The 27,126-nt window shown below is 35.7% G+C and overlaps 1 protein-coding gene across 1 annotated transcript in view; it reads right to left on the minus strand.

Annotated features, from left to right (window-relative positions):
- Positions 1-20,974, minus strand: part of peli2 (pellino E3 ubiquitin protein ligase family member 2) — a 28,524-nt gene extending 7,550 nt beyond the window's left edge. The window contains exons 1-2 of the mRNA XM_051132733.1: positions 20,643-20,974; positions 11,637-11,766 (exon numbers count right to left, since the gene is read on the minus strand). Coding sequence (XP_050988690.1) covers positions 11,637-11,766; positions 20,643-20,719 — 207 coding nt within the window. The 5' untranslated portion in view covers positions 20,720-20,974. The remainder of the gene's footprint in view (positions 1-11,636; positions 11,767-20,642) is intronic.
- Positions 20,975-27,126: the final 6,152 nt, after the last annotated feature.

Here is a 27,126-nt window from a genome sequence, read left to right on the forward strand (position 1 = left end):
AGAAACGCATTATTAGACTTTTCCATTGCTGCATGATATATTAAACCCATTTAAAAATGAAAGCATAATGCTACTGTGAATTCACAAACGCTACGATTCCGTCATATAAATATATGCAAAACAGGTTTAATATATGTGCTTTATTTACATGTGTGCAGGTTATATCCCTGCATATTGCTGTGAGTCTTGGTTTATTATAACGTTTATCTAAGAACGCAACCAGTGCAACTGGGGCACCATTTCATCAAATTTGTAAGGTAAACCATTTATAAACCTACACAAACACAGGAGAATACATCAGTATCTCTCTCAATATGCTAACTGTTCATCATGATTTCAAAATACAAGCTCATACCCTCACTATGAGTTTACGTGTTTTGATGTCCACATTAGGGCTGCCTTGGACTAAAGATTTTTCTGGTCGACTAGTAGTTGTTCATTTTAAAGCTTTAGTCAACTATTAGTCACAAGTTTATTAAAGGGGTCCTATTATGCTCTTTTACAAAGTCTTGATTTTGTTTTGGGGGTGTACTAGAACATGCTTTCGTGCTTGGTGGTTCAAAAAATGCATTATTTTTAACATAATTCACATTATTACAATACATTTCTCCCAGCCTGGCACATAAGACTCAGATAGTTCCAGGTTTAATGAAGATAGTTCTTACATTTTAAATATGGATATTTTTCTAACAAAAACGCATCAATTTGCTACAGGAGGACTTTATTTACCCCCCGGAGCCGTGTGAGGTACTTCTTATTATGGATGGATGCATATTATTGGACTTGTTTTGGACTGATGAGGAGAAACACCCATCTATGCCATTCTAAAGCTTGGGAGTGCCAGGATAAATTTTAATATAACTCCGATTGCATTCGTCTGAAAGAAGTCATATACACCTAGGATGCATGGAGGGTGAGTAAATAATACACTACAGTAGTGTTGGGTCCTATCATCAGCCTGCGAGATCACCAATCCATGATATTATTGTGCTAATGCATTTAATTATTTACATACTTTTACATAATTTCATTGCCCGAAACCAACTCCAGCATAAAGCTAAAAGCAGCCTAACATTATTAAAGAACATCATCACTGATTAGCCTAGTCTATTCTAGTGCAAGTTTATGCATTTTAAAAAACACTGGCGTTATAAGTGAAGCCATCTACACTGTATGATGAAAAAAAAAAAAATTAATTAATAAATTAAAAAAAAAAAAAAAAAAAAAAAAAAAAAATCTCTCTTTACACACACTGCACACGTCTGCGATGCGTTATGGCTCAGACTTTGTATATCTTTTTAATGCCCAAAGATACACACCACACATTGACTAAGGTTAAAAAGGTGAAAAAGCATAATAGGACCCCTTTAATAAACAAGATCAATAATAATAATAATAATAATAATAATAATAATAATAATAATAATAATAATAATAATAATAATAATAATAATAATAATAATAATAATAATAATAATGAGGCTTTAATTGCCTACATAGCCTAAGGGCTGAGGACACACCAAGCCGACTTCAAAGAACTAGCGGCAACAAAAGCTGTTGGTGTTGTCGCCTCGCATTGGCAGCATCTGGACCAAAAAGCTGCAGTTGAACACACCGCACAGAATACAGCCGACTGCAAACACGTGCGAAGATTTATCTGTCTAAATCAGCAATTTTTAATCATATGTATTCATCATTCAAGGAGAAAAGAAACAATTCAAGGACAAACAATGATATACCAGATATACAACAAACAAAGCAAAACTTGCTAACCATTTTGAACATCAGTTATGTTGATAACATTCTTTATCTTAAGGGCTCATGTTATGAAAATATTCGCATATTAGAATGCTTGGGAAAGATCACGTAACATGAGAACAGCCTTCCGTTTGTGCCGACTTCATTTATTTACTTGATTCATCACTTTTGTCGGCACTGACTTGTTCACTAAACTGAACATCCAATCAGAGTTTTCACTTCCCACGAATGGCCCAACGCCGATTCAACAAGTTGCACAACGGCCTGATATTGACTAACGGCCAATCATCAGCTTGGTGTGTCCCAGGCTTAATGAGCGTTCAAGCGCACACAAAAAAAGCTTGCCACAGTGCACCGGCAGATATAATAATTATGAAAGTATCTGGGAAGAACAGCGAGGAGACCGAATTAACGTTTTAAATTTATTGATAAATTAGTACTTTGTTTTCGGCTTAAGAGATGAAGTCAACCCCGCAGTACTGGAAGCAACTGTATGCACGTTTCATACGGATTACATAATCTGAGTTTTCTGTTTGAATTGGTTCATTTAAAAGTGGACATTTCACACTCAATAGATGCACTGTTCACGTCTGTAAGGCAAGTAATGCGCTCAAGTTCACAGAGACCGAGACAGCAGAAAGCGCGTCCTGTTTGCTTTCATTATTTTACAAAAGCGCAAACTTTCGTTGTTATTCTGAGTGCACACAAATAAACGTAGGGTCTTTATAGATCCGAAAGATGTATTCATTTTATCTGTATGATCAAGAATTAGAGTATTTTAAGAGCAAGTGACTGCAATGTTGCCTTCATCTGTCATGCAGTGAGAGCGTTACTATTCAGCCTCCACACTCTGCACAGACACTTCAACAGCACACATTTTTCTAGGTTAACATCAAATTGAGCAGACCTGTAAAGTTGATACTACATACATCTTTTAGCTGAAAAGCCACATTTGAGGTCGATCAATGATAGATGAGCGTATGGATGTCCTGCCCAATGTACTATATTACCACACAGACCTGCCGTTAACGATCGGTCATCACAGACTGCCTGACTTTGCCACTTCTTGTGAATTTTTTTTTTCCCCCTCCAACTACGCGACGATTGGCCAAAATTTTAATAAAGCCTCCTCTCGTTGACTAACGGTTAGTCGATTATTAGGGGGTAGCCCTAGTCCACATATTCAAGAAATTACAATGGCTGTAGCATTTGTCATAAAGAAATGGCCAAGTATTAAAGATTAAGTGGAATTAAATGTTGTTTTGTTAATATTAAACAAGGATTAAATTGCGCTGTAAAGTGTAAAAACAATCGTCAGACCGTTGGCACCCTCTGCAGGCATTTAAAATTGAACAGTTTTGTTCAATAAACCCATAGGATTATTTGCTTTTTGATACTTTATTTGAATTATTATTGCCTCACTGCTGCTGTACATGTATTTTAAGTAATTTTCAAGGCTATTGTTCGCTTGGGCCTTTTTTTCATTAATACAAAAAGAATAATAAATTATCTGATTACTCAATCGTCAGAATAAATCAACCAATTACTTGATTACTAAAATAATCGTTAGTGACAGCCATGCTATATAATTTTTATACAGATTTTTATTTTAGATTTTTATGCTGTTGCCAAGTTGCAACATCTATGAGATTTGTTTGCCCCTTTCATTTTGTCTAGTAAAAGAAAACCACTCAGAAACAATGGCTCATAAAATAACACATTATTTTAGGCTCATACCCAAAGCAAGCTGAGGGATTCTTTACTTATTAGCTCAAGTTTATTTGCTCAATTAATAATTAAGTACACTTAATATTGCATGAGAAATGCTCATTTTGACAAGCGTTTAGCAGTCTTGAACAGAACTCAGTGTGTTGTTTAACTTTAATTTTCAGCCCTTTACATTGAGTGCTGCTGAGGAAGTGGCTGCAAAGGTAATGAGGAAAAACAAGCAACCACAATTACAGGTGCATGTGCAGTGTGTACTGTCTTAGGTTCATCTTTCTATCTGCTAAATGGCATAATCAAAGTTTGTTTATTCCCATTTGGAAATTCATGAAAGCTTACATTATGGGAAGACAACAATGACATTTGCCATGACCTCACATGATGGCTCTATATGCCCTTTACGCTGCTAAACCCAGAAGTGTGAAAAGGTTATAAAGCAGCACTACTAATAACTCCGACCTTTGTTTATGCATTAAGTTTGTCTAAAACAAACACCACTGTAACATATGTATGATTTGAGCATTTTACAGTCTATGTGATGCAAACCCCATCAAACATTCATTACTCAAACAGCTGTCATATGCAGCTTGTTATAAATAAATCATTAAATGATTCAAGTCAGGGGTGTAAAATGATGCAAAATTCACAAAGTATAGTTTGAGAATTGTTCTATATCAACAGTCACAGATACATATGCATGATCTGAACTGCGATACGAATTGAGTTCACTTCAAAGCGCATTGTGTATGAACACTATTCTTGTGGCTTGACAAACCACAGCACTGCAATTTTAAAATGCAGCCAATATCCCAGCGTGCTTATTTCTCACTTCCCAATTCACCCTTTCTGTCCTCTAATCTGTGATTTCCAAATTACCCACATCTCCATCACGTGTGCTCAAGAGGGAGTGGAAACTGGGTCATGGTTACTACACTAGTGTGCAACAATGGAAAAACACAGTCAAGAGAGGAAGGTGTTTTGTATCTGTACAACACAGCCCTAAGCATTCTAGTGTTTAAAACTCGGTGTCCATTCATATGCCGAGCACAGGACTGTGTGAATGCACACAACACTGTTCTAAATAACACCAGAGGTCACAGGCAGTTCACGTATGCAAACGGAAAGCCAAAATTTCACGCCCCACATATGTCCTGTAATAACCCAGACTAAATAGTTGTGCTGGGTGAGTCTGTTATCAGACCAGCCAATATATACAAAGTACTCAAAATCTAAATTAATTTCATTCAGCCACATAAACACGAATATTGGAATCATTAAAACGGTGCTGTGCATTATTTTTTTTTTTTTTAACCACACAACTTCCCAGTAGTACAGTTTGGTTCTCACTCTGTCTCACTCAAGTATCAGAGTTTTGAGATGGATATTTTAATAGATTTTGAGAACTCCCACAAATTCAGATCTTTCAGTTTAAGTCACTAAAATGACGAAGTCCCAGCGTAGCCTTTTGCATGCTTCAAAATGTTTAAATCTAATAAACGGCACTGAAAAGAACCTTTGTCAGTAATGTCACCTTCAGCACATATAAAACACAAAAAAAAAAAAAGAAATAAATAACTGCATGACCCAAGTTGTCCCCAGCATGGGAGCCATTTAAAATATTTCAAAGAGGCTAATAAAGTAGACTTTAATGTGGGCTGGCTGTCACGTCAGGTGCTGACAGAGTGCTTACAGCATTTATTGCTCATGAGAGATGCTTTCTTCAGTGCATAACTTACATTTTAAAAGTTATATTCTATATTCTGTAAATTTTATGAACTGCAAGTTAGGTGCATATTTTCATTCCGCAAATAGTTTATAACAAGTCTCCATTAAACATTACAGGCAGTAAGTGTGCATCAAAAAGACGGAACGCAATAGAGTAAAGCCCATAATATTTTAAAATATGAATTTTTGATTACATTTGTGTGAGCAAATGAAATGAAACCGATTCCCGTTCTTGTCTTAGGACAACACTGATGAACTTTAACCATTTCAAATGTTGACTATTATATATCAAAACTTTTTTTGATTAGTAATATGCATTGCTAAGAACTTCATTTGGACAACTTTAAAGAATATTTTCTAAATATTTAGATTTTTTTGCACCCTCAGATTCCAGATTTTTACGTAGTTGTGTCTCAACCCTATATTAATTAAAAGCTTATTCAGCTTTCAGATTATATATAAATCATAAGTTCAGGGTCCAGGGTCAGAAATACGTACACATAACCAAAAGGAAAAAAATAAATAAATAAATAAATAAATAAAAAAAAAAAACCACACAAGATTATTTTGAATGTCCTCCTTTGCCCTTTATAACAGCTTGAATTCTTGCTGGCATTGTTTTAATGGACTTTTACAATGTAGTTGATCCCGTGGACTTACTTTTGATGAAACTTTTTTGCAATCTATCTTTGAATTGTTTAAATCCCAACAATATAATAATAAATAATTATATTTTTCGCATTAGAAAAAAAATAATAATAATAATACTGTGACTAAAGAGCTAGTACATACACATACTAGTACACTAACTATTACGAAAACAAATGATTTGTACAAGCATGCTATTATTTATTTAAATGTAATTCAGTAAAATCTAGTTACTTATATTTTTAATATTACTTACAACTATATTTGAAATCTATCCCACCCAACTATAGTCCAAAGCTATACCAATTATGTCGTGATGAGACTCATAGTTTGGCGTGTCTGACCGGCTTCCAGTTCAAAATTTGGGCCGTTATTGTTGGTGGCGCATTTGTGTCCATAGTAAAGTGGAACAAAGAGGCTTGAGGGTGAAACATTAGGCAGCTCTCCATGCTCACTGCCAAATCACAACAGGGGGTCCATCAATCCACCCCCCACATCCCACCCCCATTTTACAGTGGGCCACAAAAGCTACAAAAAAGACCCCAAACAATAGACCTAGTGGAGCCGCACCCGTTGAGCAACATGGTGTATGAAGCAGCTCCATCTGCGAGACGCCGGAGCAGCTTGAGCCTCGCGTTTGTTGTAAACACATGATGAGATGAGATGCTGCGGCCACCAACCTCAAACCACAGGACCCAATTCAACTGTACCCTTCATCATCCCTGGACAGTCCTCAATGCAAGTGGCAAGAACTCTAACCTCTGCAAAAACCTCCAAGACATCCATGAAAAACCCTTATTGTTCCTGGAATAGTTTAGTGACATTTTGTGACCCATTATCTGAAAGGAGTTCGCGGTCGCGCTGCGAGTAATCCCAGAGTCTGTTCTTTGTTCAACTTTAACATTACAATGATGCAGCTGCGCTTGTGTCACTGCTGGAGAACTGGTCGTTTTTTTTAGTTAACCCCTTCAGACCGACGCCTGAAGCCATGGAAGGCCTTCCACCTCAGAGCGCTGTGACCCCAAAGAGCAGCGTGATTCACATATGACTGTGCGCTGGGCTATTTTCAGCTCTGACGAGGCACTGCGGACGGATAATAAGCAGCCAACAGTAACAAAACCTTCCCAAAAATACAGCATGCCAGCTAGTTTCATGGCGAGAAGAAAACATTCCTTGCGTTCATGGGACTTTAATTACGGAGCCTGTGTTTTTGTGTAAAACAAACATATCACAAATATATCGCATTCTTCCTTTAAAAAAAAAAAAAAATGGCTCTATAGTGTGACCATGTCAGTCACTTTTGCAACTGAAAATTACAGTGTGGGACTGTGAAAAACATTTAGGTACACTGGATTGAGGGACCAAATTAAAGCTCACAAAAAGCTGTATAATACAAGCAATAAAACTTATGTTGTAAGACCTTCGTTTATCTTTGGAACACAAATTAAAATATCTTTAATGAAATCCGAGAGCTTTCTGACCCTGCATAGATTAGGCTTGCCACGATAGACGGTGTTACCGGTTTTAAGACGCAACACCGGTGACATCACTTTTCCACCGTGACACCGTCCCCACATTTGTTTTTTTTGTTTTGTTTTTTTAAGTATTCGTTTTTTTATTAAATATTTATTTGAATTAAATGGAAAATATAATTCTAAATAATTTACTTAAGACGAGCATGCACTATAATTAAAAACTGAACATGGCTACAATGCGTCATATTTCATTTATCACGTGAGGAGTCGAATTCACAGAAAGAGAATGGCGTTGTGCTTTTTTTTTCGTTATGTTAATAAAAGTTCTGTGTTTAATATCAGTGATTTTTTTTTTTTGTACTTTCGTTGTCATCCATTCAAACAATTGACACCGAATTGCCAATTCCCGCAAAACTGAAAGTGAAAGTATAATACGCACGCATTTATAAGCTATTTAAAAGCAGAAAAAGAGAGGAAAAGAGGAAACCCCCACCCCCACGGTGATACCGGTATTACCGGTGTTGTCGCATGTCGATTAACCGGTGGGGAAATTTCCTCATCGTCACAACCCTAGCATAGATAGCAACACAACTACTATGTTCAAGGCCCAGAAAGGTAGTAAGGACATTGTTAAAATGTGACAGTGGTTCAACCATAATTTTATGAAGCTATGAGAATACTTTTTATCTGCAAACAAAACAAAAATAACTTTATTCAACAATTTCTTCTCTTCTGTGTCAGTCTTCTAATCATTCACAAGAGCACATGACACATGGTAGTTACGTTGCTGTCTATGCAGTTTCCATTACAGATTCGCACAAAACTTTTACGATATTTTATTAATGTAAATAAAAAACGATTGGGAAAGTGTTTCCATTAACCAATGTTATGTGACTAAAACAATTTTTTTCCTCTTGCAATAAATCATGATGACTGATGCTGGGTACATATGTAAAGCGCAGCCACTGCACTAGCTATTTTTAAATCCAAAACAACGTAAGTGTGCCTTTAGCAAAGCGGCGTGGAGAGCCGCTTCTGAAACACGCAAACACAAGCATTGACTAGAGTGGCCACGATTAGCTCTGGTGGCTGTGTTGGAGCCATAATACACTGCAGAAGTGCGCAGTGTAAATAAGGGCTTATTCAAGCATTAACGGCAAGGAAAGCCCCTTATGCTTATGAGCGGCCACATACGAGGTAATATAGTAAATTAAAGAACGATCATGTGACTTTTACATACGCCAAGTTAGCTTTTAATGTGAAAAACAAAAAAAAATTTTTTTCCACTGCAGTTTTGCAAAAATTCCTTTTTCGAAATGCCTGAAAAACCACTTTACGTGAGCATAAAAACCTTTTGCAACATATGGGAGTTTTTGCAAAATTAATGCGTTTTCATTGGGCATATTTTCAGTTTCAGTTTGCACAATCTGATGGGTAATGAAACCACAACTATTGATAGCATATCTGAAAACACCTACCCTACCTTTAAATAGCATATATAGTTGAGGTCAAAAGTTTTCATACACCTTGATTCTTAATACTCTGTTGTTATCTGCATGATCCACAGCCTTTTTTTTTTTTGTAATAGTTGTTCACGAGTCCCTTGTTTGTCCTGAACAGTTAAACTACCCGCTGTTCTTCAGAAAAATCCATCAGTTCTCACAATTTCTTTGGTTTTTCTGCATTTGTGTATTTGAACCTTTCCAACAAATGACACATTTTGTATGATTCCTCTTATTTTAGTAAAATAATTAACATTTTGCACATTCCGCAAGGTGCGTGTAAACTTTTGACCTCAACTGTAGTTGCTGGTGGAAGCTTTGTATGGAAAAATCCAGAACACAGTATTCAACCAACACTGATATCGGTTTGAACACTGATACCGGTGTGAAAATTATGATACTGGGGCAAGTCTATTCAGGACTAGACTTTACACAGCATGAGAGAGAAGAGTAGAGCCCTGCTGGAATCAGGCAGGTAAAGACTGAGGCGTTAAGAAGGATAATGGATGTAAGGTGGCACGATGCCATGGCTATTCTCAGCCACTGACCTAACATAGCTTCAGGGTTCTGCTCTGTTGATCGTGGCCTAAACAAGTACAATGAACAATTGCCCACTTGACCTCCTTCATCAAGTTGGTATAGTTGTACTCTGTAAACCTCTTTAAAAAGGTCACTCCAAGTGGGGAAAAGCACATTGCACTTAAATTCTTTAAAACCTTTACTACAAATTTGTGGTTTCTGAAGTGACTGATTTAGCATAATACATAATTTATGGACTTTCCAGATGTAAAGGAGAAGTCCACTTCCAGAACAACAATTTACAGATAATGTGCTCACCCCCTTGTCATCATGTCTTTCTTTAGGTGTAAAGAAATTGAGTTCGAGGAAAACATTTCAGCATTTTTCTCCATATAATGGACTGCTATGGTGCCTTGAGTTTGAACTTCCAAAATGCAATGCTTCAAATGCGGCTTCAAACGATCCCAAATGCAGTTGTAAACAATCCCAGCCAAGGAAGAAGGGTCTTATCTAGTGAAACGATCGGTTATTTTCATAAAAACAATACAATTTCTATACTTTTTAATGTCAAACACTCGTCTTGTCTTACTCTGCTTGAACTCACGACAGTTAAGGTATGTCGAAAAACTCCCATCTTATGTTCTCCCTCAATTTCAAAATAGTCCTAAATCACAGTTTTACCTTTTTTGTTAAGGATGTTTGATCTTCTTTGCATGTTCATGTTACTTCTGCAGCGACACAATCTCTTTACGACTGAAGACAGACAGACATGAACATCTTGGATGACGGGGGGTGAGTACATTATCTGTAAATCTTTGCTCTGGAAGTGAACTTCACCTTTAACATTTTAGTGAAAAGTATTTTTAAAGACACTGATCTAACTGTTATATTATGATTTTGTTTTTCCACTGAACATAAAATTGTAATTTCTGTCAAGAACACATGAGATGCTATCCTAAAGTCCGTCCAAAAGAAACAGCCTCATTTCTACGATAACCACAGCTCTTAAAATACAGTCTTGTTAAGCAGCTCACTAGGTTTTGGAACAGAACTACAGTCACATGCTGTAATGAAGCAGCTCTCATTGAGAACGATCTCCTCAGACAATGCCTGGAGTTGGCAGTTTGCCTTCAGCTGGTTGGAAGAGCGGCAAATGAGAGTCATCAGCAATCACCACAGAGGAGCCACCAACCACAATGGAAAAAAGGATCAAAATGGATAAAAATCACATGTTCTCAAAAAGTCACTGGGACAGAAGTTATGATCAAAATACTACCATTGTGAATTGACGCAATGTGGGCTGCACTTGAAAATTGTGGCCTGGCTGCTCCGATGTGTTCAAACAGATCTCCAACACCACGTCAACCATTAAACTTCCCAAGTATCAGAGGGAAAAGACTGTGTCTGTGAATTTCAATAACATCTGGAGACTCAGAGCATCAGCATGGATTAGTTTATTGGCTGTGGCTGCTCTAAATGACAGTAAACTTTTTACAACTCAACCCCACCCATTGCCTTTAGTACCACCCTGTAAATCCCTGAAGAATGTCCCAGTAGCAAGCAGACATTTGAAAGGCGGGGTTAGGTATGCTATCGTAGCCAGCGCTTTGGAGTAAATAAGAGTCGCAATCTTTCTCAACCAAACACTGCATTGCACAGTTTACAACTGGGCATGAAACCAGCATACTCTACAACTTCTCTGCTATGTGGAGTTGGAAGGTCTGGTGAAGGAATTTTAAATTCCATGTATTGCTGTTGCATAAAGTTGATTATGGATATTACAAGCTTTAGAGGAGCATGTGTTGATCACGTGCTTTAACAAACAAAAATCAGTCCCTCAAGTTAGACTTTCTCCACGGCCCACAATCTAAAATGAGTTGACACACCCCTGCTGCAAAATATAAAACGAAATGCAATCTCTTCAAAAGGGCAAGGCATTTGGTTGTGCCATTAATGTCAGATTATTTATAATATTATATTATGGAGAGCGGAGAGTGGAGGTAAGACCCAAAAAACACAGGCATCTAGACGTTCTCCATTCCCACAATGAACTGTACATCACAAGTTTACTTTCAAGTACTGATTTTATGATCTCCAAACTAAACTTTTTTTTTTTTTTTTTTTAAATAAGTAATGTGAAGTGAAACTCTGGCTGTGAAATCTGAAAAATAATAGTAACAAGCAAAACGAACCAAAAAAGCAGCAACACAGCACAGAGAAGCGGTGAAAAGCAAATCTCACAGATGATTAGGTTTCCCAATTATGGCTTCTGATATGAGATTACCTTGCTGGCTTGTGGTGTGTTAAGGATGTGTACAGTGCTGGGTTTGACACCGTTGGCTTTGGTTCTCTTGTAAAGGGCAAACCGGCTTTTCCTTCGCCCTCTGTCTCCATTGGGGAGTGAACCATTGTACCTGTTCAAGAAGAGAAAAGCCCAAATTAGATAACATTAGATGAGAGAGATATCGTATGTCAAACACAGAATTTAATTTTCCATAATGCTGAAATGGTGCTTCGCAGCTCTACAGATTCCTGCCACGTGAGCAGACCAACACAGACACCAGAAAGCCTCCAGATTTCTTAAGTACCAGAATGTTTTGATCCAAAATGTGCTTCATAAACATGCTTTTGCACAATTATCAAACTGCACCGAAATCTCTGTATAGACAGTACACGCCATGAGCAGGGATAGTGCTCCGTCTCATCTACTACACACTTAACTATGTTCACTATTCCACAAAATGTGGCCACAAATATTTTTTGCTCATATGCGACTGACGGTTTTATTTCAAGCACAAAACTATGTGAATCTGATGTTTTTGATTCAGATTTGGGCCACTTTTGGCCATGTTCACACTTGCCATTAAAATACGACCTGTATCTGGATGATATCCACATACACATTGAAAAGACAAGTGTAAACGTGTTTCTGATCAGCGTGTCCTGGTCCAGAGGTAGTCAAGGATGCAATGTGATCGGATCGCAGTGTAATGTAAATGCAATCTAGCCATCACGTCTCCATTTGCAGAATGACCAGTGACTGAAAATGGTTTTCGAAAGAAAACCCACCACTTCAGGTCGACTTTGCACCGGGGCCATCCTCTGCAGACTTATTTAAATGTTAAATATTAAATATTAAATATTAAATATAAAGACGGTTCCGATTGGTTATCCAGATAGAGAAGTCACCTGATGTTGCCAAGTGTAAACACGCCATGTCCTGATTGACGGAGTACGTTTACATGGACAACAATATTTCGATTTTAACATGATTAAGACAATACTCTGATTAAGAGTCTACCGTCTAAATCCTTCATGTAGGACTTTGCCGCATTGTGTGACAGGATACACACACACACACGGCAGTGGTCAAATGTTTGACGCCAAACAAAAGAGCACGGCTTCAACAACTCCGTCGCCTGTTTGCACGTATAGCATTACAAATAATTAACTGCAGGTTGATACTTGAAATTCTGGAGGGGATGTCACATACCGTAATGTGGGGACGTTAATGTGTGCCATTAATTGATCCATGTACTAGAACATGTAAAATGGGAACATGAAAGGAATATTGTAAAAGGAACTCATGTAAATGCCTTAAATCATAATATTGTCTTACTCAGAATAAAAGTAAACAGTTCGATTACGGATGTCAGTGTAAACAGTCACTGATGATCCGATCTGCTCGGATAATGGTGACTGCATGTTAATGCCAAGTGTAAACGCAGCCTTTGGCGCTGCTCCACTGCATTGGCTCACTTTACTCCGGCATTTTCTACCCTCGAAAACTTGGACTTTTGAAAACGCTGTAGACCCTGTTTTAGTTTTAACCCCGTTTTAACCATTTAAACAATAACATCATGCTCCTTGTTGTACCCATAGATAATGTATAGGTAGATTCCCCATTTGATCGTTCCATGCAGGTAGACGTGTCCACAATCTAAATATTTAATATATCAGTACCAGTATCATATTTAATATAATCTACCTATACATATCTATGGTTGTACCTGCATGAATGGTCATGCGACATGCGTTTTCAGTTGTGTAGTGTAGACGGAGATCATTTCTGAAACACAGCAAAAACGCTAGTGTAGATGAGGATTGTTTTCACTTTAAAACACAATTTTAACATGAAAACACTAGTGTAAACAGGGCCTTTGGCTCAGTTTGTTTTTCCACTGCAGTGTAGTATCACTTCAGAGTGGGTGGGGTTATAGACTGATTGTTTCCTGTGGGAAACATGCAAGTATCTTCTGTAGCTTCTGAAGAGCAGTACTAAAATGGAAACAAAGATTATATTTAGGCAAAATAAGAAAAATATACATCTTCATTTTGTTCAAAACCCCTCTGGCTCCTAATGCATCATTTTTCCTTCTTAAGCATCAGTGAGCATTTGAAACTTCTGTAATAGTTGCACGAGTCCCTCAATTGTCCTCCAAGAGAAAAGATGGATCTCAAAATCATAGTTGGAAAGGATTCTGGTAGTGACTATTCTCTCTGGCCAATCAGTGATCTGCAGTGTTTAGCTCCAACTTGCCTCAACACCTACCTTGAAGTTTCTAGTATGCCTAGTAAGACCTTGATTAGCTGGTTCAGGGATGTTTAATTGGGGTTGGAGCTAAACTCTTCAGGGCAGTGGCCATTCAGGACCAAGTTTAGAGGCCCCTGCTCTATCGACATTTGTAATTATTCTGTAATTATAGGAGTCACGCAAATGATTTTAAATACCGGTAGTTCTTTGATCACTGTAAATATGACAGACAGTAGTCAGTGCAGAGACAGTGTGGTGTTATTTTACAGTGTATTTTTAATTAGAGCTATATACAAGCTAAATGTAAGGGGCTGTACTGTAAATATTTAAAAACTGGGCTCTCCTCATCTTAGTCCTCTTTATCGCCTACTGACAAATTCGCTGGTTGTGGCACGTCAGCATATAAATGACCACGTGAATGCTTACTTAAGCGGCCTCAGTGTTTACTTCTGTATGACAGTGTGGTTCATGCCGTTACCGTTCTTTTGCGCGTGCACATCAGTTCAGCAATATCATTAACACTGGAATCTGATATTGGCCACATTTAAAAATAAATAAATAAAATCTGAATTGTTGCTTGTAATGCTTACAGTGTGAACGTAGCCTAACAGAGGTTTGCCCATTCAAACTCCATCTTTGGTGGTGTACAGAGATTTACATTTCACTTAAAACATCATTGCTGTAATGTGTATCATGAGCACAAAATGCTCCAGATTCACTGTATTTTCACATCTGCATAATTGCAAACGTTTCTGTCTACAAGTTATTGTACAAAGCCAAAACATAACAGCACTTCACCAAAAAAAAATAAAAAATAAAAATAAAAATTTAAGAGATAGATGGATTTTACCACATTTAGAACTAGAAGCATGTTTTTAACTAACTAGTTTGCCACAAAAAAAAACAAGAACAAGAACACTGTGTGCCAGGTCCAGATACAAGGTTTCTTTTCTACACTTTTGGATCAACTGAATCTTCTGAAGAGAACAAGTGTGAACACCCCTAAACACAGAAGTGGTTTCTACTGCAGCACAATGAAAGCAAAACAGGACTTAACATTAGGGATGGTGTTTCAAAGTTTTCAAAAAAAAAAAAAAAAAAAAAAAAAAAAAAAAAAAAAACACCCACCCACCCACACAACCAAAACACACACCCACCCTTCGGGGGCCCATTATAAAATATTCAAGTTGGCAAAGTTCATTTAAAGTCATACCCGTTTGTTCACAACTGAAATACTTTTGAGTGAAATTGCTGTGATGGTTTCATATGAATTAAAAAAAAAAAAAAAAAAAAAAAACGCATTGATTATTTGCAATAAACAGAGCAATATTCCTTTAAAAAAAAAAATTGCCAATTATATATTTTTTTTGTGATAAATGCTTGCAACAAACAATTTAGCATAATACTCGCTATTCTCCGAGTTCTCCCAAAATCAGCACAGAAAACAACAAAAGTCTACAGATTTTATCAATGTATAAAAGGAAATAAATTCATCAAGATTCAGTATATCCAACAAAATCCACTCACATTACTAAAGTTAGCATGTTTATAATAATAATAATTACATTAGGTGTGGTTGAATTTAAATATCTGAATATAGATACTTAAACATTTATCTAACTACTGCAACACATCAGCGACGAGGAACATGAATCACATGCAAAAGTTCTCTTGTATAACAGCAAGTGTAGTTCTCATAAAGTTACTTCTCTTGAGCAGGTTCCTTTTAGTGTTGCATGCAAACTGAAGTATAATGCAAAAACAATTCTTTCTGATTCATAGTGAAGAGAAATGTGCATCATAAAATTACACATTTTAAACTTGCACAACATTTAATTAAACCCATTACATTATTTAATCAAGCTACTTATAGTTAAACACACACCATGGTGCTCAAGACACCTTAGACTAAATGCTGTTAATACAGAGACCGAGTCAGGTCTTTGTTCAGCTCCATTAGATTTTCGTGGTAGAGTCCCGCGTCTTTTTTCATACAGCATTCAAGAGAAAAAGGATTCAGGGTAAAATGCTAATCTTCAGCTCCCTACAGAGTGCATGATGTCAGCACTTATGAGACGCCCCAACATCCTGTCTATCGATGCTTATCACCAGACATGCAACAATTAGAGAAAGTATCAAGACATGTCTGAACTATTAAATACGTAACATCCTGTCTACTGCGACGCCATTATCTGGTCAGATTTTGAAGATGCACCCTTTAGCCTTTAAGATCCGATGATCCTGTGCAAGTGGTTCATGGAAAGAATGGTTGATGCATGACTACATTTTAGCGGGAACAAGTCCTTAAATGCTTGGTTGGTTGTGAGTAAATCTCATTTGAATTGCTCTAGATCATTAGACATGATGGTGCCTTGGAAGTCTATCTGAAACTAGTTTCCTTAGAAGGCGCCTTCATACGAAGCTGCTTTAGCTTTCTGATTCAGCCAGGATGATGTCTGGCTGGTATGAAAAGTGACCAATTACAGTTTGACGTGCCGTTTAAGGATGTATTTATTTAAAATGTATGCTACAACAATAACAGGTCGGGTGTAAGAAATGCACAAACGTTAAGTCAATTTTAAAGTTAGGTTTTAATTATACCAATCATGGAGTTGCTCTAGGTTTATCGTCTCTTCCTTTGAGAGGTCAGAGTTTGAATGACAGTGATTGTTAGGCCATCTCAGTGAGTTGGCAGAAACTTTAGAGTCAGCAAGATCCATCTCCCCACAGCTATCAGTCACAGAGGAAAGACACCATCACAAAAGGTGCATTTTCGAGGGTTGTAGTGTCCCACAAAGCCTTATCAAAAAGCTCAGTCAGTCTAATGAGAACAATGAACAGAGAGAGGAGGACTGGAGGCTCAGATGCGCCTGTGCCCAGATCAATAATACCCTCTTTCAGCCTCTGCTCTCTGTGTGCCAGCAGCCAATGCCAGGCAACCCCACTGAATCAGGGCAGTGGAAAGTTGGTACCATCATTTTTTTTTTAACACAAGGAATATGCTACAATAGGTCTGTTCGGCTTATACAGGTTTTCAAATTCTATAATATCAAATATTCCAAGAATTACAAAAATAATCCCATACCATCTGATTAATTTCATACTATGATAGTTGTATAATAGAACTTTATTCACTTTATGTGAAAGACTTGGCCACTCAACCACAATCTTCTACTGATAAAACTTGACAGCTACATGTGCTGATCTGGGTCATGTGATGTGTTAAGATTTCATACAACTCTGAAATTATGCTGCCCTGGGAAATGTCCAACTTGGGGTACATTTGTTATCATGTCACGCATTTATTTAGGCGACATAACATGGATGTAGCCTTAACAAAATAATTATATTGTGTATAATTATCTTAATCAAATCTGAATTTAAAATAATGAAAATCTGTTTTTTTAATCACCAAGGTTGCTGTCACATTTGTCCACTTTTCTGTGAATATTACTGGGTGAAATTACCTGGGTTCAAATCGACACACTACTTACGTTGTCAACTTGTCACAACTTGGAAACTTGTGGGAATCTCTGGATTCTAGATGATATGCCTGTAAATATGACTGCCTGGTCATTCATGCACTCAGAACTTACTTCAATATTTATTATCTTACAAAGGCTGTCATGTCTTTATAAATTACACTACCAGTCAAAAGTTTTTGAACAGTAAGATTTTTAATGTTTTTAACAGTCTTTTCTGCTCACCAAGCTTGCATTTATTTGATCTAAACAAAGTACAGCAAAAACTGTACAAATATTTCAAAATGTAACATTTAAAGTAACATTTTAGAATATATTTAAATATATTATAATTCAAAGCTGAATTACTGAATTTTAGCATCAATACTCCAGTCACATTATCCTTCAGGAATCATTCTAATATTCTGATTTGATTTTTATCAGCACTTTTGATAAAGCATCCTTGCTAAATTGCTAAAAGTATTCCTTTTTATTAATTATTTCCACAAAAAAAAAAAAAAATAAAAAAATAAAACGAAAACACACACTACTATACTGACTTCAAGCTTTTGAATGGCATAGTGTATGGTACAGCGTATAATGTTACAAAAGCTTTTTATTTCAGATAAATGCTGATCTTTGGATCTCAACCGTTTTAAATATTGATAAAAAAAAAAATATTTTGACTGGTGCTGAAAATGAAACTTTGATCACAGGAATAAGTTACATTTTAAAACATTCAATATATCAAAATAGAAAACATTTATTTTAAAAAGTAAAAATATTTCACAATATTACTGCTGAATTCTGGATCAAATAAATGCAGGCTTGGTGAGCAAAAGAGACTCCTTTAAAAATAACAACAACAACAACAACAACAACAACAACAACAACAACAACAACAACTAGTGTATATTCAGCATGAAAAAGAAACTTCTTGTAGCACCTTTCGAATAAGCATTTTCATGAAAATTATTATTTCAAGAAACTTTGTTTTGTTCCACAAAATTTACATGTGTATTTTGAAGCTCCTGTGTTGCTAAACAACTATCCACAACCACCATAAGGATGTGAAATCAGACAACACTTGTGTTACGAAACAAAACATGACACTTTCTTCAAGTCTTGTTAACCACAGTCTCTTAAATTTACTCAAATCAAAACCACTATTATAAAAAAAAGCCCAAAGGAAATTCCTGCGAGAACCCAGGGTGCCTGCAGCCAGTTTGGCCTACAAATTGACGTCAAAGTGGAGACCAAAACAAAGCTTTCTCTGCTCTTTGACAAACTGCTCCAAAAAAAAAAAAAAAAAAAAAAAAAAAAAAACACGTACCTCTGAAATCATGAAATTCATCTCACCATTTTAACCCTGTTAAGACTGATATACGAAAGAGTCTGAAATCTTTTTTGTTTTGTTGTGTTATGGCTCATATACATTAGCATGGGAATACAGAGCTCACATTTAAGGACGAAGAAACACCAATTATACCCAGAGGCCCACACGGAGCAAAAACATGCAATTATGGTACAGATGCTGATATAGTGATAGGTTGTAATGTGAAAAAATGAGCTTTTTATAACATAAAACGCATATAAATATCAGTTGTCACTGTATGTCTTCCAATAATATATCTGAGATCTGTTTAAATGCTTAGTTTTTGGTAACACTTTACAATAAGGTTCATTAGTTAACTACTTTAGCTAACATGAACTAAGAACGAACAATGCTTCTACAGCATTTACTAATCTTAACGTTAATTTCAGCATTTACAAATGCATTATTTAAAAAAAAAAAAAAAAAAAAACAACATGCTTGTTAACACTGTGAATTACCATAAAGAAACAATGAGCAACTGTATTTTTTATTAATTAACATTTGCAAAGATTTTTAAAATGCAGTAGTAAAAGTGTTGTTCTTCGTTTGTTCTAACTAACATCAACTAATGGATCCTTACTGCATTTTTTTTGTTTTGTTTTAAAAATCTAAGATATATAGTTTTTGCAGAGGGCAAAATATAATGCACTGCAAAACAATGCATTGAAGAAAAATAAAATATGGATAATCAAGTAAACTAGTAAAGTTGCTTCAGTCCAGTAAATGTTTGACTTGAAATATTAACTTTTACATTGTTAGTAATTTTACGTTTACTTAAGACAAACAAACAAAAAATGATTTCACAACAAAGACATGTAACAATCTGAAGGTTGACATTTTTACATTTATATTAATAATATTTACAAAAAAAAAAAAAAAAAAAAAAAATAGTATCAATCACATGGCAGAATGAACGTAGTAAATTTTATACAACGACGTCTAGAAAAGTTGTGATCATGTTGATCATTCAAAAGTCTGTAAAATGATACAGTAAGCTTCACAGGGTTAAAAAAAAAAAAAATCTTTTATAGCACATCCGAGATGCATCTCAGAGCTCAGAGTTGGGATGATTTTGATTGTAATGCTATTGAAATGAGTTTTGGGTTCTGACACATCCAAACCACACAATCCAAAGCACACAGAGCATTTACTAACTAGTGAAGTAGACATCTAACATATTCAGTGCTCCAAGAATGATTTGAAAACCCTTGCTCTAGTGTAGATCACTGAACATTTGTAATTTACAACCCAGCAGAGCGAGAAGGGGGTATTGTAAAAAGAAGACAGCCTCTTTGCTCAGTCACAGAAAAGGAGGGGGAACAAATAACTTTAGTGGGCTGCTTCCGAATTCCTCCACCGCCCTTCATCTCGTTATGACTTCCCGTACAGATGATGAACGAGCCCGATGAGAAGGTCCCATCAAGATCCCAACGCTGGAGCCCAAAATGAAAGCGTTGAGGATCAAACCAATTCACAGCTACACCATCCACCCCCATCATGGAGTAAAACGCACATCACATTTAAAAACCGCGTTTCTGAATCATCTGGAAATCACTCGAATCAGTTTAGAGGATGCATAAAAATAATAAACGCATATGGTTATTTGACTGGCTCGTGTGAGCTTACAGAGAGCACTCGATAGAGCGCACGTGTTTCATTTGTGCAGTAACGTGAGCGCACACTGCACACCAATATCAAGTGTGTAAACAAACTATTTCCGTACTCTCAAAAAACACGGTTATAAACTAAACAGCGGCGCAAGAAAATATACTTGAGAGTTACTAAAGACCCTATTGTGAGATTACCAAAGCCACGTGAAAGAATGCTCAACTTAGAAATAGGAAATAACAGAAGCAAAGTCGCATGAACTCGTCAATATTGGACACACATGAGGAAAAATATCTGCGCGTATGGACTCACCCCAAAACCACCAGTTCGCCGTACTTTACTGGCTCTTTGGTGGGCGCACAGTGCTCCTCTTGACCCGGTGAAAACATGAGGCTTTTCCAAAAACACGCGATCAATTACACGATCAATCCAGCGACGAAAAGGGAAAAGACTTCAAAGGACGCTCCTAACTGCCATATTTCCCATTTACCTGCTCCCAATCTTGAGTTGTACTTTTCAGAAAAGAAAAAAGCAGTTCAATCTTACATCCGAGAGGGATTTAAAAATAAACAATAAAAATAAAGCCGTAAATCTCGGAGGCATTTCATTATAGGAACAGCGAATAACTTAGTGCTTCCATCCGCTGTAAGAAAAACAGTACTAGTAGGGGGTGGAACGTACCATTCACTTAGAACGACTTTACGCGGGGAAGCATACGAAGAAACTTTTCAAATATTGTAGTAAATATTCTCATAGCTTTGTCATTGGTTTGTGTATACTTAGAAAACTTCGGGAACTATGTTTCCACTGCAGAATATGTAATGGAAAGTTTGATCTTGAGATATTTCACTTTTTAATCTAAAAAAAACTCACCCCCTGTAACGGCTCAATCCAACACAACGGCGGTCTGAGGCGGCACCTTCAATTATGTAAACAAAGGCTGAAAGTTAGACATATTTAAAGTAATACACTTGGGTTTGAGCATTTTTTTTTGTCTTATCGATTTGGGCACACTTTAACTGTCACCGTCCCCCAGGTGGGACTCCTAAATTTACTTCACCATATTACAAATAAATCCTAATCTAATCATGACAAACTATACATTGTTGAAAAAGGTCTAAGACCCCTAAATAGATATTTTACTATATTTTGTGATAGAAATTATGTAGGGAAAGTAATAGATTAATATATGTCAAGAGTGCAACTTAAAAAAGCTACATCATAACATGAGTTCTGACCTTTGTCACAAAAGACTTTCTTCGTTGCCTTTTTCTCTATCATGCAATAGAAATCTTAAGAAATTATATATCAGTTCAAAACTTAAAATATCAAAATTCATTCTTTGAAAGGCATTTCAAAAGCAGACATTGCGTTACCACGGAAAACAAAATCAAAATCATATTACAAAATGTTTTCATTCATGAATTATAAAAATTTAAGACTGGATGGTGCATTTTTATGTCTGTTTTATAAAATGGGAATGACAGTTAAAGGGTTAAGTGAATAAAAATAATAATAATAATTTAATTTTTTTTTTTTTATTTATTTGTAAGTGCAACGTCTGTAGTATCAGTAGTGTCAAATAAATGTTTTTGCGTTTCCACAGATTTAAACAACACACCAAGACCATTTTAGTGTTTCATACAGGCAAATTCACCCAAAATGAAAGGTATGCCATCATTTACTCACCCTTTTGTAATTTCAAAGTTGTATAACTTTTTTTTGTTTCCTGCAGTACACAAAAGATATTTTGCAGAACATTGTGGTCCAAGTAAAAACTTTTTAATCTATCTGTAATACTATCTCTTTTATTTGCAGCAGTCTTTTTTCTAATTTTCTTTATGCTGGATGGGACTCGCCTTTAGGCATAAATGATTTTGACTTTGAAAAAGCCCATGTGCAGCCATAAAATATGTAAATTAGGCAATAGGGTCTGAGAATATAAAGTGTTGACCTGCTCGGCTGTAAATCATCATGGTGTTAAATGCCGTCAGTTCCATCACAGACATCATGCTGTTCTAACAGCTCAGTCCACATGAATGAGCCATTTGCTAGGAGTTTGCTTTTCACCCATACATGCCTTCACAGAAGCTTTCAGATTCTTTGTAAGTTTGATGGCTTGGTAATTAGGATTATAGATTTATCGCACCTTTTAAACCGTTTGAGACTAGACGTGTATTTTTGTGCTTAAAGCAAGACACAGGTAAATAGGCTACTAATAGTTACTAAAATTTGATCAAACACAGTACAGTAAGACAACTGTTTTGTATTACAAGTTTTCTTAAATGTTTACATATGCAAATACAGCATTATATAATTAAAGAAGAAGTCCACTTCCAAAACAAAGATTCACATATAATGTACTCACCTCCTTGTCATCCAAGATGTTTATGTCTTTCTTCAGTCGTAAAGAAATTATGTTTTTTGAGGAAAAAATTTCAGCATTTTTCTCCATATAATGGACTGATATGGTGCCCCGATTTTGAACTTCCAAAATGCAGTTTAAATGATTGTTTACAACCGCATCTGGGATCGTTTGAAGCCACATTTAAACTGCATTTTGAAATTCTTCTTTCCACTTGTCTGAAAAGCAAAATCCTAAAGCCCAAAATCCTAAAATTGACCAGTTCATGAAAAAAAAAACAATGGTTTTGCCTGTAGTGTCTTGCCTTAAAAGATTTGTTCACCCAAAATGAAAATTCTGTCATCATTTACTTTCTTTCTTGCATGAAACAGCAAATGAGATACATAAGTGAGTAAATGATGACAGAATATTCATTTGAGTTTTTTTAAATATAATTTTCACCCATTGGAAGGAAAAAATGTCTCTCTTGCTATTCATTCTTAATTTGACAAATCGGAGTGTGTGTTTTTATTTGAATTGCATGTTGTCAGCTTGCTTTCTCTGGATAAATGAATGCTAAAGTAGTGTTGTTATTGATCACAGTAGTGGAGCCTCCCGCTTGTGATCAGCCGTTAAACTCTACTACACCTCAATGTACTTTGACGGCTGTTCAGCCATTCACACGTTCCTGCTGAATGTGTTACCTCGACACTTTTGTGAAGTCTTGTAATTAGCCCACACTGTCACGACAGTCCATCCAGAGCTGTGTTTTATCTATTTAAAAACAATAGAAAAGGATATTGAGAAAAATGTTAAGAAATAAGAGTTTATATTTTACTTATAGAAAATGAAGCCTACTTACAATATTTTAATACACAATTTGACAGTTTTTGTTGAACTGAATTAATGCTAATGGGAATGTGACTGAACATGTCCAGACGCATATCAGTAAAGTGAAGCTGTGCTTAAGTGTCACAAAGCAAAACATAGGCTAAAATCGGTCTCATCAGCATTTTACAATATATAGTTCATTTACTTAGTTTTATATTTGAATTTATTTTAGTTTATTTTATATATTTTTTTTTATTTATGCTACTTTATTTTATTTTAAAACTGGACATGTTTTGAATGTAAATTGGACATAAATTTCCCCTCATACCTATTTACTAAAATGTCAAATTATTGTGAAATAGTATTTCTAAAAACATAAATAATAAATTTATTCCTGTGATTTCAACACACATTTTCAGCAGCTGTTACTCCAGTTCAAGCTAAAAAAAAAAAAAAAGTTATGCTTAATTTTTTAGATGTAATATCTTTATTACTTTATTTATTATTTTGTATATGATGAATAGTAAGTTAAAGAACAGCATTTATTATTGTGAAATATTTTTACTATTTAAAATAACTGTTTTCTATTTGAATATATTTTAAAATGTAATTTATTTCTGTGATCAAAGCTACATGATCCTTCAGAAATCATTCTAATATGCTGATTTGCTGTTCAAGAAACATTTATCATTATTATTATTATTATTATTATTATTATTATTATTATTATTATTATCAATATTTAAAACGTTTGTTTTTTTCAGGAATCTTTCATGAACAGAAAGATCCAAAAAATCACCATTTATCTTAAATAAAACGCTTTTGTAACATTTTGCACTATACCATTCAGAGTCAGTATTATTATTTATTTATTACTCTTTATTTATTTATTTATTTATTGAGAAAGAAATAATAGAAAAAAATACTTTTATTTAGGATGCTTTAAATTGATCTTGAGTGATGATAAAGGCATTTATGTAACAAAAAATTCTATTTCAGATAAACACTGTTCTTCTGAACGTTCTATTCATCAAAGAAACCTTTTCAACATAATCATAATAAATGTTTCTTGAGCAGCAAATCAGAAAATCAGAATGATTTCCGAAGGATCTTTTGACTGGAGTAATGATGCTGAAAATTCAGCTTTGAAATCACAGGAATAAATTACATTTTAAAATATATTCAAATAGAAAACAGTTCTTTTAAATAGTAAAAACATTTAAAAATTGTACTGTTTTTATTGTACTTTGGATCAAATAAATGCAGGCTTGGTGAAGTCTTCTTTAAAAAACATTAAAAATCTTACTGTTCAAAAACAGACACAGTTAACAGCTTTATTACAGAAGCAGCTTTTAAAATACATTAATTTTGAGAGCATTTAAATGAATCATCTATTTAGAACATCCTAGATATTGTAATTAATGACTGCAACACTAATCTGCTTTTAATCAGTTAGTTACACGATAGGCACGTCCCAAAAATCGTCTTCTATTGTTCTTACATTGTGCCACGTCTGAGTAAACAAAAACAAGAACACTAGATTTTGCTTAGTGTGCTGATGAATAACAATGCCGTGTCAGTGACTTAAATATTTCTCAGTTTTGCCAGTATGCTGACAGCATCCTATGAGCACATATATGCTTAAAGGCACATTTATGAATTACAGTCAACCCCTTCCCTCAACCCCTCCACCCCTCCACACACGTGCCTGGATGAAGGATCAAAGACTTGGTCGCTCATTCCATCTTGATGGATAGCAGATGCAAAGAGCTGCTGTTCCTGAAAGGCATGTGTCTGGTTTAGATCTTCATACTATAAGAATATAACTGCATGTACAAAAGACAAATTAGTAAGCATGACGCATGAGAGAACGATTGCGCAACTTAGACAAGAGTCCAGATCTGGAGCAAATAATGATTTCTTTTTCTTTCTTTATGCATAAACACTAGTCAGGATGATCTGAGGACAAAGTTGCAATGCTAGATTATTTTATAGGTGGTTGTCAGGGTGTTGTTATGCTGTGGTTTTTAGTGGCCTAAGACAAAGAACCCAAGCGCTGAAGAACTCATTGTCGCCAGTTACATTTATGTAAGTTCATGACTAACAGTTAAAACTTAGAGTGACTGTTTCCAAGACAGCAGAGTCAGGAAATTATGTTGTTATTACTCAACATGGGTAAGTCTATCAGACAGTGAGAGGTTCAAGAAGATCTTTGAGGACTTTGACTCATCTAAGTTATTGCTTTAGGTCAGAGGACTAATGTCACGCTCTGTGTTCATGTGATATTTTACACCACTTCCAAAGCTTCCTCTGATAATCAATGGTTGTGTTCAAAATGGAATGTATTTCCATATATCCTTACTATATCTGCATAGATGTACCCTTGTGAAAAAGAAGTGCATTTTATTCATAACTAAATGTAACGTCAGATGCTTATTTGACAAAACTGAGTTATAGGTTGAATTTTAATTATGTACTGATGTCACATGGACTATTTTAATGATGTCCTTACTACCTTTCTAAACCTTGAATGTAAAGTTGTGTTGCTGTCTGTGCAGGGTCAGAAAGCTTTCGGATTTCATCAAAAATATCTTCATTTGTGTTCTGAAGATGAACGAAGGTCTTACAGGTTTGGAACAACATGAGGGTGAGTAAGCAATGTAAGAATTTTCATTTTTTGGTGAACTGTCCCTTTAAATGCACAAGCTCTATAAAGTCGGGTGGGTTCTGACTGGCTGCCAATGTTTTTAATGTTCATCAGTGTGAAAAAATGAAGTGATCTCAATGATGTCGTTCCTCTGTGTCATTACTGTTATAGCTGTGATGTGAACTTCCTTATATAAAATAGAGCCCTGCAGCTGTTTCGACAAAACCCAGATGACTGATTTGCCATGGGTTTGAGAGTTTGTGGGTTTTTATAATGAGGTTTTTCAGTTCATGAATAAAATAAGGTTGGTGGCAAACAAAACTTGACGATGCTTGGGTGCTTTGTTGTGCAATGTAAAATGCACATACTCACACCCAAAGCGTTCTTATGTAGTTACTCATTGCAAACATTGTTAAATAAATAAATAAATAAAATAAAACAAATAAATGCAAAAACATCCATGGAGAGTCTTTAAATAAGCACAAGTTTTGCTTTTGTATTTTCAGATACAAAATGTTTGCTTTTTTGCATATAGCGCCAAGGGCACCTGGGCACCACATCCTGTGGTGTGTCATGTCAGAGATATGTAAATATTACACCCACCATCTAAAGTTATGCCCATCAACAAACTTAATTAAATTTAAATGGGGCTTCGGATGCAAAACTCACTTTTACATGTTGTTTGAACATAAATGTGTGTTGGCAGCGTGTGTACACAAAAATCCACACAGTGGTATTTTTTTAATCTTTATAAGTAATATCCCCTTTTTCAAATTAAGCCATTCTCAGCTTCTTGTCTGTGTGACGTCACAGAAACCCACGATAGTTGATTAACACGGCCATCTTACCTTAGACTCGCCCTGAGTGAGCGGAGAACAGTTTGACTTCTACTGACTCCGGTGCAGGGGAAGACAAGAATGTCTCCGATTGAGCGATTGAGGTGTTGTGTTGCTGCATGTAATAATGAACATAGC

This window comes from Labeo rohita, chromosome 17, assembly GCF_022985175.1.
Source record: "Labeo rohita strain BAU-BD-2019 chromosome 17, IGBB_LRoh.1.0, whole genome shotgun sequence".
NCBI classification, from domain to species: domain Eukaryota; kingdom Metazoa; phylum Chordata; class Actinopteri; order Cypriniformes; family Cyprinidae; genus Labeo; species Labeo rohita.